This window comes from Haemorhous mexicanus, chromosome 3, assembly GCF_027477595.1.
Source record: "Haemorhous mexicanus isolate bHaeMex1 chromosome 3, bHaeMex1.pri, whole genome shotgun sequence".
Classification (NCBI taxonomy): Eukaryota; Metazoa; Chordata; class Aves; order Passeriformes; family Fringillidae; genus Haemorhous; species Haemorhous mexicanus.
In genome coordinates this window covers 10,202,117-10,216,979 of record NC_082343.1, presented here as the reverse complement: position 1 = coordinate 10,216,979, position 14,863 = coordinate 10,202,117, and the positions used below count along the sequence as shown (strand labels likewise).

At 53.4% G+C, this 14,863-nt stretch overlaps 1 protein-coding gene and 1 long non-coding RNA gene across 2 annotated transcripts; one reads left to right on the top strand and one right to left on the bottom strand.

The window, feature by feature from the left end:
- Positions 1–148: 148 nt before the first annotated feature.
- On the bottom strand, positions 149–3,857 carry LOC132324577 (protein PET117 homolog, mitochondrial). The gene is made up of 2 exons (XM_059840812.1): positions 3,699–3,857; positions 149–298 (listed from the first exon to the last, which is right to left on the bottom strand). Exons 1-2 carry the CDS (start codon positions 3,792–3,794, stop codon positions 149–151), a joined length of 246 nt encoding a protein of 81 aa, XP_059696795.1. The 5' UTR covers positions 3,795–3,857.
- A 6,462-nt stretch (positions 3,858–10,319) lies between these two features.
- On the top strand, positions 10,320–11,454 carry LOC132325764 (uncharacterized). Its single transcript, XR_009486007.1, has 3 exons — positions 10,320–10,401; positions 11,066–11,113; positions 11,307–11,454. It is a non-coding gene; the product is annotated as an uncharacterized LOC132325764 (long non-coding RNA).
- The last annotated feature ends 3,409 nt before the right edge of the window (positions 11,455–14,863 follow it).

Here is a 14,863-nt window from a genome sequence, read left to right as displayed (position 1 = left end):
CACTAAAGCTGCAGAGGCTGGATTATAATTTACACAAAATAACCAGTTTTTCACAGATTACCTCTGTTTGTTACAACACCTGCAAGAAGTGAGATGCAAACGACCTTCAAACGTCTTTAATCAAACCTCTAAGGAGCCAGGTCAGTGCCTAGGGCTGCTGGGAACGTTTCTCCATTAGCGCCTTTTCTCTCTCTTCAATGAGCTGCTTTGTCAGAGCAATCTGCTCTTCTAACAGGCGAACGTTCTCCTTCTTCTGATTCTGACGCTCAAGATCTCGGACAACGCCACTTCGCAGCCTCTGAAAACACAAAGGACAGGGTTTATCACAGCCCGGGGGATGCTGACCGGGACCAACCCCACCCAGGCTCCACCCCTCCCGCGAGGCTGGTCCCTCTGCTGCCTTTGCAGGGTCTTCCCACAGCAACTTAACGTCGCTGGAATCTTCAGGATATCCAGAATCACCACACCAAAAAGTGCTTTATTTGGACTCACTTCAGATGGTTGGGTTTACTAAGTGACAAAGCTATTGAGCAAATAAATGCTCGGAATGTGTAATTCCCATGCCATGCAGGATGGATGTGATCGAAAAATCCCTGTCATCTCTGACCTAAATCTCTACCAAATCAAAATAAGCTCCTCAAAACTTCTCTGCTTGGAGGCAATTTTTGTGACAAAATGGAAAATATTTTAAGAAAAATTGGCTTGTGTCTTCATTTGCTTCTTTCTGCTCATGTCTTAATCTTAAAAAAAAAATATCCACAACCTGCTTATGCCAAACTCTTGAAAAGGCAAGGCACTTGCTTCACAAATATCCCCTTTACCTAAAATGTTCGTTATAAATCATGTAAATATATAACACATAAATAAATAAATACATCACATGCAACACAACACCAGCAGCTTTCAACCTGGGGTGCCACCCCTCAATGGGTGTAAAAAGCCTTAGGAAAATCCCAGCTGCTTCCTCCACGTGCTTCTCTCTCGCTTACCTGGACATTTTTACTCACATTGATACTTTGATAATTAGGTGAAAGATCAATAATTTTTTGACCCATTTAAATGATGCCAAAATGCACCTGCAAATAATTTATTAGAAAGCTGACCCTGAAGTCACTTGAGAGGATGTCTGTGACTATTATTCAACAAGTTATCACAGGGTCTGATTCCTCACCTAGCATGCCAATGACTGCACACTTCAAATGCAATCATTTCTCCTGTCAAGATCAAAACAGAAAGGTTTTGTTAAAGAAATAATTTTATCTTGTTAAGAAAATGCACAGACATATGTGCCTGCCAATAATCAAAACTCTCCAGAAATTAATCTAATAAAACCAGTTTCTTCCCACCAGCTTCCATCAACTGAACTCAGGCTACAAATTAATGTAATTACTGATTACTATGAATCAGTAATTTGAAACTGAACACAAAGTTCATAAACTGATTATTACCCTACTATTAGTTAATAACAATAAAGATGTGAGGAGATACAAGGTAAGTGATCAACTGCACCAAGAATGTAATCCTTCTTCCTTCAAAAACACTGCAATCTTTCAGATGGTGGAGGTATTTACTATGAAAATGCACATTTTGCAAAACACACCTTTAGAATTTGAGTGTCACAAGTGACAAAGACCTGAAATGAGAAAGTTAGTCTTCTCATCTTCCTCTGTTCTTGGAAGTTAGCCCTGCTTGTCTCCTGCAGGCATGAAAAGCATGTGCAAGCTCAAAGCACTCTGGGCATGGCACATCAATTTATAAAAGTCAAACGTTTATAATCTGCATAAAGATAAACTTGAAATAATCTCTACACCAGGACTGTAAAATATCCACATTATTTATTTCCATTATGTTATCTAAATAACTGGATCTGTTAAACATGAAGCCACTACTGCTTGACTTGGCCATGAAGAATTATAAAAAGAAAATCACAGATTTAATTTACAAAACATAAGCTTTGAGCCTTGGACCTTCTGAAAAGGTATTAGCCTGTAATAGGATTTGGGTCAAAAAGATCCACGAGGTTTAGGTGTCCCATGAAACACCCAGGGGTGATGTTTATTCTGCAGCAGATGTTCAAAATACAGCTGCCATTAATTGCAGCTGCAGTTCAGTTTAGGAGCATTTAGCATCTATTCTTGCCAGATCCTCAGTGCCTCAAGGCAGGCACACTGAATCAGAGCAGCCAGCTACAAAAATGTGATGTGATCTACCCAAAATATGTTAGGTGATCTACCCAGCACATCCATCAGCTCTGGCAATGCAGAGCCATTGCTGGCTACCACTCCAGGATCCCAGCTATCCTCTCCTTGCTCCTCCCTGTGCCATTCAGTGTTCTCCAACTCCTGCTCACACAAACCTGCCTCCTTCCTTACCCAGACCCCTCTCATCCTCCAAATTCCATCCCTTTCAAGCACTGACAGAGACAATCTCTTGAGGGGAAGAAAATATAATCCTCTAATTACAGAATGTATCATAAAGCCCAAGCAACAGCCAGCTGAGCTGGGCTATGGATTGGGAAGTTGAACTCTGGTGTTCTGTGACTTCTGACAACCTCAGTGTCATTTAACACACTGTTAATGTGTGCATTTTCTATATTTTTTTTTGTATGTAAGTGGAGAAGGATCAGATGTGTGCCCTCATATAACCCTGGGCTCATCAGCAGGGTCCAGACCAGCACACTCACTGCCCACACAGCACAGCTTTACACAAACACACAGCTTCTAGTTCCAGGCAGGACTGCTCTGCTTTAGGACTCACCATGGTCATACCTGACACCTTTTGGCTGTGGGATCCCTGGCACACAGGCCACCTGCCAGGAATTCCCTGGTTTTTGTAAATATAGCACAGAGAACCACCCTGTTCAATTACCACGCGGTGCTTCTGACAGCCTACACTGTGCCTACCCTGGCAAAACAAAAGGGGAGCAGGGGCAGGAGCATGGCACAGCTCAGGGCTGCCTGTCCTCCAGCAGGCTGCATTTGTGGGGCTGAGGAAAAACAGGGCACACCAGTGGGACAGCACAGCCAGACAGGGGAGAGCCCTGGGAACACTGCCAGGAGGGTGGCCTCGGCTAGAGGCTGCAGGATCATCACATCCCCTGTGCGTGCTGGCTGCTGGAGAGCGAGGGAAGCACCTCTACCGAGCCTCACATGGAGCTCTCTGCTGCTATTTGCCCCTGCAGGGAAACGCACAGGACAGCTTTAGGGAGCTGGTGCAGCTAAAAGAGCGAGGAAAGCACAGGGGCCAAGGCAGGAAAACGCGGGGTAGGGGTGGCTTGTGGAGAGAGCACCATCGGGACAGCGCTGGGCAGGGCCTCTGGGAGCCGGGCTGGGCACACACAGTGCCCGCAGCCCCCAGGGCTGGGGCACGGCTCAGGCGCGGGCAGGGACACGGAGCTGCGGGAATGGAGGAATGGATGGAGGGATGGAAGGAATGGAGGAAGGATGGAGGGATGGAGGAATGGATAGAGGGATGGAGCTCACGTAGGCTCAGGTGCGCGCACGGGGCGTGGCTTGGTAGTGGGCGGGGCTCCCCGCTACGCCGGCAGGTGGGGGCGGGGCATGCCGGGCCGCCAGGTGAGGGGGCGTGGCCTGGATACAGCGGGCGGGGCCTCCCTGACCAGGGGGCGGGGCCGCACTGAGGGCCGGGGCAGGGCCCCGCTCGCCGCCTCCCCCCCGCGGCCCGCGGCGCGCACTCACCTCCAGCTCCCGGCGCTGCTGGATGTGCACGGCCGCCACGATGGCGGCGGAGAGCAGCGCGGAGACGGCCAGCGCCAGGCGGGAGCCCCGCGACATGGCCGGCGGGGCGGCGCGGGGCCGCGGCGGGGGAAGCGCCGGGCGGGCGGGGGTGCGGGAGAGCGTGAGGCGGTGGCGCCCCGCCCCCGGCCGAGCGCCGAGCGCAGCGAGCCAGGCCGGAGCAGCCGAGCGCCGATGCGGGGCGGGGCGCGGCGGCGGGAGGCGGGAGCGGGAGCGGCTCCCCCGAGATGCCGATCCGGGACCGGGCACTCTCACCCTGCCTCCCAGAAACCCTGTCGTGGGGCGCTAAACTCGCACCCTGCTGGCCAGAAACCCTGCCGAGGGGTGCTAAAAACCGGCCTTTGTTCCCTCAGCGCCCCTGGGGGTTGGGTGCCCAGCTGTGCCCAGCTGTGCCCGTGTCTCCTGGGGCTGTTCCCTGGAGCTTCCTGCCGGCGAACGCGAACAAAAGGAGGTTTCTTGTGCGTGCAAGAAACATTTCTGGTTTTGTCGAGTGAAGACCACCAGTTCTGCGTTCTCCTCGCCCAGAAATCCCGAATTGCATGGGAGAAGCAGCTGGAGAAAGCTGCTGCTGTTCAATTGTTTGGTTTCTTCTCATTGTTCAGTGTGTGGCCTTAAGGCCTCGTGTTTGCCAGTTTTTCGTGCTCTGAAAACAGAATTATTCCATCCCCAGCCCTGTCTGCAGTGGAAGAGAGAATTAAAACACACGTCAGGCTGATCCCTCATCATTACAATCTTTTTCATCTCTCTGCTGAATGAACGTGATTAAAGTGAAAGGTGAAATTAGTGGGGATGATAATATCCAATGGAGTCTAATGGCTGTGCTCTCGGTGCTGTGTTTACTCTCATTAGGGTTTGTGCATAAGTGCTTGTAAGGGGTCCAGGGCCACTGGAGTGCCAAGAACGGGGTCAAGCCAGGAGCCTGGTGGATGGGAGCCTGCACAGAACCCTTGGCACTGGGGAAGGGTGCAGCTCCCCCAACTCTACCCAGCCTTGTCATTAATCCCTGGAGGGACCAAAATCCCCAGGGAGCAGGGAGCATTCAGGCTGCGCTTTCACAATCTCAGTTTCTGTCTCAGATTCTGCCCTGGTGGTTCAGGTGCTCCTGCTCCTCCTGTTCTCCCAAGGGCTGCGCCTTGCTGAAGGGCTCAGCTCCCCTGCCCTGACCCTGCTCTTCTGCTTTGCCCCCTTTCCGTGCTGTGAGGTGAGAGGGGACCTTTCCCAAGCCCAGATTAGCAGCTGGTCTGGTTTAAAAGCCCTTTTTCCTTTCTTGGAGCCCGACTGCAGGGAGAGGGAAGCAATGGAGGTGGAGGGCAGGAGTGCCCAGAGGGAATGGATGTGCACTAATGGGGGATGTTTTCCTGCTGGGAAAAACCTTCCCATCTGCTGGTGGGCAGGAGGACACGAGAGAAGAATTCAGCCCATCAAACATAAGCTTGGTGGCTGATGTCCATGAGACTCCCAAACGGAGAGGCAGAGGATGGGCTTAAGCTGAGGGAGAGGTGGATCAGGAGGGTTTCTCTGCTGGGTAAACCTCTGCCATGCCCAGAGCTTTGGTGCCCTCTTTCCTGTGCCTGGTTCCTCCTTAGCTGGGCCGGGAATAGCGGCGCAGCGCTCACGGAGGTGGGGCCAAGCGTCAGGCGGAAAAGGGTTGGGTCACACCTGAAGGAGACTGGAAAGCTTAAGGCCATTTTTCCCCTGGGCAAACAGCTCAGATCTGGATAATGATCTCGGATAACATCTGCAGTCCATCCTTAGGGGGCATTTTTATCCTGGATTTCAAAGAAAATTCAGCTTGTGCAACCCCTGTGTGCCTCATCCACCTTCCACGCTCTTTCACAGGCATTTGGCACCCTCTTTGATAGGGCTGCATGGCAGGCCCTGTCTCAGCAAGGCTTCCATGTTTATTTCCCAGTTCCAGCCGTTCTGATGGATGAGGAGGAGTTCTGGCCAGGCTTTGGGTCAGGGGTGGTCACTCTGGGTAGCATCCTGTGAGGAGAAGGGGTGGCAGTGTCAGCTCAAGTTTGTATTAGCCACCAGAGAATCCAGAAAACGGGCTGCTCACTTGTGGCTTGCCTTAGTGGCAAAAGGAAAAGGACTGAAGCCTAAGGAAACCCAGCAGGATGTGGAAGGGGAGGGAGAAAAGTTCGAGCACAGCCCATCTCCAGGTTTGGTCCTGAACCACAGCCCCCTCCTGCTCCGTTTGTCCTGTGTAATGTGAGGAACACACCTCTCTTATCAAACTGCAAACTAACAAAAAATAATAATAGCAATTTCAGAAACCATCCTAAAGGCACGTTTTCCAAAGCTCTCTCGGTTTCCCCCCAGAGTTCTGGTGAGCTGCTGGCTGTCCTTCCCTCTCTGCAGAGGCAGCTCTCCCTCCCTCCCTCCCTGTACGTGTGTGTCTGTGTGTGTGCTCACAAGAGGGACTTTGCACACACCCAGAGCTCTCCACTGGGACACAGGGGCTCGTCTGCCTCAGTGGCAAAGACAAAAAAACCAAAACCTGAATTCAGCAAATTCCATTTGCCCTGTGAAGCTGAGCAGGAGTGTGGGTGTGGGTGCCTGCACAGCTCTGCCGAGGTCTCGGGGTAGAGGCAGAGCTGGGGAGGGGAGCAGGCTGTGCCTGCTGCTGTTAGCATTGATTTTCTCCTTATGGCAGTGCTAATTATAGCAGCAAAAAGAGCTAATTGCTGTGTTGTAGGCACTTTAATCTCACCGTGATACCTTTTCCCCTCCCAGAAACAGAATTATTCCTGTCCCTCCGCAACAGGGACGAACCTACCTGAGGTGGTGCAGGCACTGATGGTCCAGGCACAGCCACCCTGGCCCTGCAGGAAATGTTTCTGTAGGATTTGCTGGCGGGGTCGTGTTGTTTGTAATCAAAAGTGCATTATGCAGAGGTAAAAATTGTAATGTGTAACTTTTTGTGTCCCTCCTGTGTAATTTGGAGGCTTCTCTGAGCACAGAAACCCCTAAAGTAGTTTAAATTCATGAAATGTATGCATTAAAGATGCTTTGTTTTGACCAGGTCAGCCTCCTTTCCAGGCAGGTGGAAGTGTGCCTGGCTTGGGTGAGTTTTATTTTTTGATGGGTATGAATGAAGTGAAAGCCCTTGGAACTCATCTCCTCAGCACTTGCACAGAAAGAAGCTCTGTGAACCTGTTCTCACCAGCAATTTGGATTAATTTTGTTGCTCCTCCTATTCAGACAAGCCCCAGGGCCCTCTGATAGTTCTTCCCAGGGAGCTGGAGGGAAGCAAATCTGATTGTCCTGAGATTTGAATGATGGAGTAAAGATAAATTAGGGGGGAAGATGACAGAATTCTTTACGAGCAAGGAGCGCTGAAACTTTCCTTCCGTTTGCAGGGCAGCCTGTGAAACGGTTACTTGGGATTTTAAATTCCCCGTGCACTTCCTCCTTCCAGCCGAGAGGGCAGGAGCTCCGGGCAGCCGCCGCTGGAGCCGTGCTGCTTTTATAGCCGGGCTGGTGCGATCGCAGTTCGGCAGCCAGCCCCGGGGACACCGGCGGGTCACCTCCAGCTTAATCAACTAAGGTGTGGGGCTGCCGCCGGGCGCCAACACCTCATATTGCCCTGGCCAGAGGGGGAAAGGGGGCCCCCAGACACCCCAAGCTCCTTCCCTGGCATCACCGGCGTGAGGGAGTGAGGAGGAGGGTCTGGATGCCCCTCCCCATCATATCCCTCCCTGTTATCCCCATGGCACAGTAGGGTGCTGCAGAGGGTACCCGACCCAGGGAGTGCAGTCTGGCTCCCTCCTGCAAATGCGGGCAGAGGCCAAAGTCTGCCTGCTCAGGAGCAGGGAGAGGATGTAACCCCAGCAGTAATAATTATATTGGTGGCAATTGCACAGACCCTTGCCCGCGGCCGGCGGCGGCAGCGCTGCTGGGAACTGAGAGCAGGGGTGTTGCTGGCTGGGGGCTGGGCTTGTTCTCTCCTGGCTGTCCTTCCCTGTCCTTCCCTTTGATTGTCAAAGATCAAAACCGTTGTGCATGGATCCCCAAAGTGTTGGTGGGGTAATTTTGCAGCAAGACAGGAAGGTGGGGGGGGGGGTCCTGGCCCCCAAAGCAGGGTGAGCTGCACCCCCAGCTCACACACCCTGCCAGGGCTCTCCCATGGGGAGGAGGGATTCTTGGGCTGCAGCCATGAAGGCAGCAGGGAGAGGGGGGCTCATCTGGGCGTGTGTGGAGGGGCCAGAGGCACCCATGGATGCTGCAGCCAGCTCTGAGCCCTCTAGGTGGTCAAGCCAGAGCTGTAAGGAAAGGAGCCCAGCTGGAAGCAGCACCCCTGCGCTGCCATGGCCATTCCACAGCAGCAGGGATGTGTGTGTGCGTGTGTGTGTGTGTGGTGTGTGTGCGCCGGCGTTCCGCTCCTCCTGGGCGTGTTGGAGCACATGCTCCGCTGTAGCACAGGCGGGACAGGCAGGGACTCTCCAGCAGCAGCGCTGCATCCCCATTGGAAGCAGCCCTGCCCCTGCACGCGTGGCACCGGGACAAAAAGCAGGAAAGGTGCATCTTTAACAAGGCAGTGCCCGGCACAGGGCTGGGGACATACTGTCCTGTCCCCTGGCTCTGCCTGGGGCCGTTTTGTGCCCGGGCTGGCATCACCACTGCCTTGCTCGTGGCCAAGGCTGTCCTGGTGGTCTTCCTCATCGGGGAGGAGCTGGGAGGAGTGCAGCAGATCCATCTCCTCTTTCTTCTGCTGCCAAAACCCCAGGGAGCTGCGCTGCCAGGGTGCTCAGCCAGGGGTGGCAGCAATGGGACTGTCCCAGAGCACCCAGCTGGGGACAGTTACTCCTTCCTCCAGCTGACCCTCTCTGCCCTTATCGCTTCTTTCTCACTCTAATAATCCTGCAAAAGGAGAGCGATGGCAGGGACGGCGCCTAGCCCCTCCTGGAGATTTTTGAAATGGTAAAGAAATGCTTGAACTCCCTACGCATACAATGGGATTTATGGCAGCCGTCATCCGGCAGGAATGAGGAAGCCTTGGGGGGCCCCAGAGGTGCCATTTGTCCTTGGGGAGGGGACAGGGGATTTTCTACCACCGAGGTTTGAGCTTGGCGGGGGATGGCAGAGATGGCAGGGCTTGTGGGAGGGGAGAACCACAGCTTATCACGCCGTGCCAGCTGCGGGAAGCACGGGGTTCAAAGGCACGCTCATTCTTTTCAGGAACCTGGAAAGAGACTGGCTGAGTCAGACCCCAGTTGTGGCTCATCCAGCTTTTTTCCACCAGCTTTTCACGGAGAGCTTTCCCCCTGTCTTCCCAAACCTCGACAAATGCTTGTCATCCCAGTCAGCTAATGGGCTTCGCATTCCTTTCTTGAGCTCTCAGCTTCCACAAGTGCATCCCAACAACAGTGCATCCTGGTGGCGGTGCATCCCGACGTGCCGTGTATCCCAGAGCCAGGGAAAATGTGCCTTTTCCAGGGCAATACCTCCCATCTGCATGGGAAGCAAACTCAGGCCGGGCAGCAATATGGGAACAGGGAGATGTGGTGATGATGAGTCGAGCATAATGCAAGGAGGGAAAATGCCTCTCACAAGGATAAAGCCAGGGAGTGGGGTGTCAGCAGACCACCTGTGGTATCCTTTCCACTGCATTCCAGCAGCCCCCTCCAGAGACTGAATTGGGAAGCTGCTCAAGTGGCCAAACCCACTTGGCTGAAGCTTCCTGTGACCTGCCAGAGAGAATCCAAAATCCAAACAACTGGGCAAGAAGGATGAGAGGCTGCTGCCACATCTCTTCACTGTTCACACAGCTGTTGGGTTTGGTCTCTTATGAAAACACCAGGGAGACACAGGGCATTGAGGGCCACCACCAGCAGTGACTGGTTCCTGGAAGAGGCTGGAGGAGCTCTGACTACGTGGAAGTTTTTGGAAGTCAGAGCCCATGTGGATTTGCTGGTGTCTAAAAAGGTGATGTATTTTGAAGCACAGCAGAAACTTTCAGAGGGAGTAGCTTTCTGTCCATTATTTAGCTACTCCTGCAGGATACTCCTGTGATTTCACTGCCTTTGGAACCTCTGCTGCAGGATCAGGCTGGTAGGAGCACACTGAAGTCCCCAGGGAGGAAACACTGGGCAGTAGGACTGCAGGAAACCAAGCAACAAAAAACCCCAAGCTAGACAATACAGGCAAAGCTGGCAAGGGGCTTCAGAGATCTCCAGAGACAGATGCTCACACAATCACCTTTCCATGTCAGTCTGAGAGCTCAGGGCTCTGCTGGCCACCTCGTGAGAGTGGACATCTCTCCAAGAGGCAGAGATGCTCCCAGACTGGTGCTGGACCACGTGTAGGGCATGTGAGGCACACAGGATCCTGCAGCAGCCCCTTCTCCCAAGCACAGGGCCACAGATACCAGTGGGGAGGATGCTCAGGGGATGCTGCACTCCAACACCCACCACAGACCTCACAGGGGGGCCATTTCCACACCGAGTGGGACCTCTGGGCTCGGTGGGAACCTGCGGTGATGCTGGGTGCCCCGAGAGAGCGGAGCCACAGTGAATGGGCAGCCAGAGAGACGGGGCTGAGCCGCTGGGGAGAGTGGGAAGGAAGTGGAGCCATCGGTCGAGGAAGACAGGGAGACGCCGGGAGTGGCAGGGGCCGTGGGAGGCAGGGAGACAGGAGCCCGGTGAGTCAGCCTGGTGGGGTGCTTTGAAACGCGGCAGCGAAGCACAGGCAGGGCAGGTTCTGCCGCAGCCTGGGGAGGCATCTCCCCCCAGCTGGCACCTTCTCCATCCCTCCCTGCTCAGTCAAGGAAAGCAGATCGCCCTCCAAACTGGGGCAGCCTGCAGAGCCGCTGCTCCCTCCTTCCAAGATAATGCTGGCCCGGAGCCGCTCTGGCTCCTGCCGCTGCGGTGAGGTGTTTCCTCATCTAAGCAGGAGAGCTGCCAAGACCTGGCTTGGAAGCAGGGCTTTCCAGTGGCCAGGCCCCAGAGCTGCCAGCACAGAGGGTGACCGGCGCAGCAGCTTTGCTCTGCCCAGCAGGGCTCACATCCCCCTGCGCTCAGCGGGCCGGTGTTCACCCAAAGGCCGTGCTGTAGGTGGGAAGCTGCCCTCGGAGGCAGGAGCAGCCCCTGGGGCGAGGCGAGGCGCGGTGCGGGCGGGCGGGCGCTGCCGAAACCCGGCTGAGTCAGCCCCGCTGCCGCGGGCGGGCGGCGCAGCGCGGGCAGGACCGGAGCATCCCCGGCAGCGCCTCGGCTCTTCACAGACACATGCTGAGCCGCTGCTCACATCTCGGGTTTTGTGTTGCTGAAATGGCTCTCAAGGTATTAAAGAGTCTTTTTTTTTCCCAGCCCGGCGACCGAAGAAGAAGTCGAGATTCCTCAGCTCTGGTTTTTAAGGTTGTTTATTTTCTTTTATCTAATACATTGTTTTTTGGACCTGTGGAAATCTGTCCAGCAGGTCGGGTTGAGGCACACTGACTGCCCTTGGGGCGGTGTTAGTTTTTCTACTAGAAACTACGTGTACTTTATTTAGAATCATTTTCTAATACCTATTATTTATGTTAGACATTCTGTCTCTACCTTAAACCAGTCTAGAAGTGTCACCATCACAGCAGAAGATGGAGGACAAGAAGATGAAAGACAGGACACGCCTAGATTCCTTCATCTTGCCTCTTGAACCCCCATTCTAAAACCCCAAAATTCTACTTTTTCACCTGGTGATAAATTCACTATCATTCTACTCAAACTTTTGTGGTTTGTAAATCCTCACACAAAGCTGGTAATTTTTTTCCATGGGTTAAAATCAAAGGCACAGGTGTCTTTGACTCTGTGCCAAGGTCTCTGAGCCCCTTCTCACGGTCTTGAATCACCCAGGGCAGCCAGAGGAGTATCCTGGGTTCCAACACACAGAGACAACCAGGTGGAAGGAAAGCCAGGGCTGGAAGCAGCGTGTGACTGAGGAGAGGGTTTTGTGCTTTTCTGTGGGCTTTCAAGACACAGTCTTCAGAGGTCCTCACAATCCTGCCTGAAAGACCCCATGGCATGCCTGACCTCCACTGGGTAATCCAAGGAGGCTGGAGGGTGGAAAAGGCTGCACAGGAGATGCTCTCCCTTGCTGTAATCTTGCCTCGGTTGAATGTTCTGTGAGCCTCTCTCTGTGACCCCAGGGCTCCTGGTGGCCTGGCAGTGCCCATTCCTGGGTGCTGCACTGAGCCTTGTGCTCACCATCCCGCCTCGGGGCGTTTCAGGGAACTGATGTCACACCAGGGTGTGTCCTGCAGAGGCCTGGGCACTGCTTTGACACTCAGACTCTTCCCCATCTCTCCCAAAATGCATCTTGAGAGCAGTGTGAGGGCTCACCAGCCAAGGGGGGGTCAGCTGGGTTTTTGGGTGACTTGCAGCAGCCCAGGTGTCCCAGCCCTGGTGTGTCAAGGACACTACAGACCCTGAAGATGAAGGTTCATTTTCCCAAGGGTATGAAGCTGTGGCCTCTCCTGCATGGTCAGTAAACTTGTATAAATCTCCTCACCCGAGTTCTGCTGGGAGCCAGAAACCAAAGGTTGCACGGCCAAGCTGCTGTACCAGCCAGGTTCTCATCTCTGCCTGGCCTGGTGGGACTCAAAATAATGAGAAATGGCCAGAAAAGGGGTCCTGAGTGACTGCAGGGCAGAGCAGCCCCTGCAGGTGGACCTCCTGGACTCCCTCCCTTCCCATGCCAGAGGAGTGATGGCTGGGGACAAGATGCCACTGGGGGTTGAGCAGGAAGGTCCCTTTGCTGGATTCCATGCTGAAGGCATTGCCCTGGCACTGCTGAGGGGCTGTGCCTTTCAACAGCACTCAGCTCTGACGGGCTGTGCAGTCAAACCCTCATGCCTCCCAGGCCATGTCCCTTTGCAGCCTCACCGTGCTGATCATGGTGAAAAGTAGCCCAGGCAAGAAGAAGAATGGACAGGGCTCCCTGGGATCACAGCTGAAATATTCCCTGTTCACAAACCAAACTGAGCTGTTGTCCCCCGAGCAGTGCCTTCCTTTCCTGGGCTCCTCTCAAGCCCAGCTCCTTCCCTGGCTCCCTACAGCCAGGTCCTTGCTCACAGGCACACTGTCCCCACTCCCTCCTGGGTGCCACATCAACAGGGTGATGCTGGCAGTGACATGGGGTCCTCCAGAATGGGGGGATGAGTCCCCCTGCCCCTTGCACGTGGCCAACAATCCAACCCCACCCATGGTTAGTGTGGGAAGTGATTGAGACTGCGACACAGGGCTGGTTCTTTCTTTGATCCCATCTTTCCCTCCTCACTCCCAAGTGATCTGAGTGAAGTGAAACACATTTTAGTAGTCAAATCCATAAGGGTGGGTCCCACTGTGCTTTGACCCTACGGCACATTTTGTACATTTAATTTGATTTACACCCGAAATATTAATTTAATGTGCTAGATTTTCTCCCACACCCAAGTAATGCTGAAAATTATACAAGATCCTACAGAAATGTTTGTGCCATTACCTCGTTAGCATCATTATTTATCAAGTTTAATTACAGTGCTGAAGCTCTACATGCAGCATTGCTCCAGTGGGAGCATGGAGAAGGTTGTGGCCATCCAGTGATGTGTCTGTGGGCTGCCTTGCTCGCAACAAGGATCCCCAAAAATCCCCAAAAATCCCATTTCATGTGCCTCCCTGCAATGGTGGTGGTGGGGTCATGCTGTGAGCACGCTCCTCAGGCTCCTCCAGGTTAGCAAATACCAAGGTATTTGTAGGAAAGGCAGGATGGTTTTCCTATGGGCTCTGGATGAGCAACACCAACCATCAACAGTCTGCATTTCCAGCTGGTGGCTCAGCATGTAGGCAGCCCATTACCACTGGAATGCTCTCCTTCATGGAGCTGGTACCTCTCCACCCAGCTCCTCTTGCCTTGCCAGGGGCTGCAGGACTTTCTCTCCACTCTGTGTCTCCAGTGGTGCTGGGCACACCTCAGCCCTGATCACTCGTGTCAAGGCTCCAGTGCTGATGATGATATTATTATTATTATTATTGTTATTGTTGTTACTGTTATTATTCCTGATTCAGCCATGCTTGTAACTGCACGTCTGACTTAGAGCACCCCGTGGAAGTGAAGTGTGTGCTCTAGGACCTCATTAAGTGAGAACCTCAAAGCAGGATTTGAGAAAGCCCAGATGACAGTGAAGTCGTTTCAGCAAGCTCTTGGCTTGGGAGCACTCTGATTAATGTCATTTGCTACCTCTTTTGCCTTAAAAGACAAGGAGTCGCTAAAATAAAAGAAACCTCAAAGCTGAAAGCACTGCAAAAAAAAAAAAAAAAAATCAATTAAGCCCCACATAGCTGTATTTTGTCCTGGAGCAAAATCTCAGACATAACAGAGAAATTACATAGCCTGAAAGAGAAAGATAGAAAGGAAAGGTTTTATGTGCGGTCTCGCTGAGGTATTGCCCGAAGCCATGCTGAGGTGGCTTCCCAGCTGGTACCTGCGAAAAATGTAAACTCCCCACAGGAGTAGGGGGAGCAAGTAGGTGCTGGGATACCCTGGTGAAAATTCAGACTGCTGGAGGAGCTCTCTGACAGCGCATCACCTGATGTGGGGCTGGAGCTTTGCCCCTGGGGCTCCAGAACACTAACGGGGACATCGGCATCCAGCAGAGCTCTTTCATCTGGCCGTGATCTCGGAAGGCGTGTTCCTTTCAGAGGCTCCAGGTCCAGGCCCTGAAGTTAAATCCTGGTCTCAATGAAACCGACAATGAAACTCCCATCAATCCCCCCCCGGTCCGTGCTCTGCCCTGTGGGAGGACAGCGGCTCCCCCAAAAGGAGTGACTCCGTTTGAAAGGCCTCTTCCCTGGGGAAACAGGGAAACGGCTCCCGGTGCTCATCCCCGCAGCTGCCCCAGCCCGGTGCCGCCTCTGCCGCAGGGATGAGCTTGGGGACAGAGGCACCAAGTGCTTTCAACAAAAAATCAGATTGAACAGGAGACGGGAGAAGGGATCCCTGAATGTTGTTAAACACCCAAGGCCACGCCATGCTCTGCTCTGCTCGCAGACTTCTTGCGGGTTTTCTTCTGTTTCTTTTGCTTCCTTCCCCAATACCCTAACCTCTTGTCTTTGTTTCATTTCCACTTCGGGAAGAGGGGGAAGACGACA

Bases quoted from the DNA above. Each gene is read 5' to 3' on its own strand.
- LOC132324577 (XM_059840812.1), bottom strand. From the start codon at position 3,794: ATGTCGCGGGGCTCCCGCCTGGCGCTGGCCGTCTCCGCGCTGCTCTCC. The intron at 299-3,698 runs GTGAGTGCGCGC...TTGTGTTTTCAG, and splicing joins AGCAGCGCCGGGAGCTGGAG to AGGCTGCGAAGTGGCGTTGT.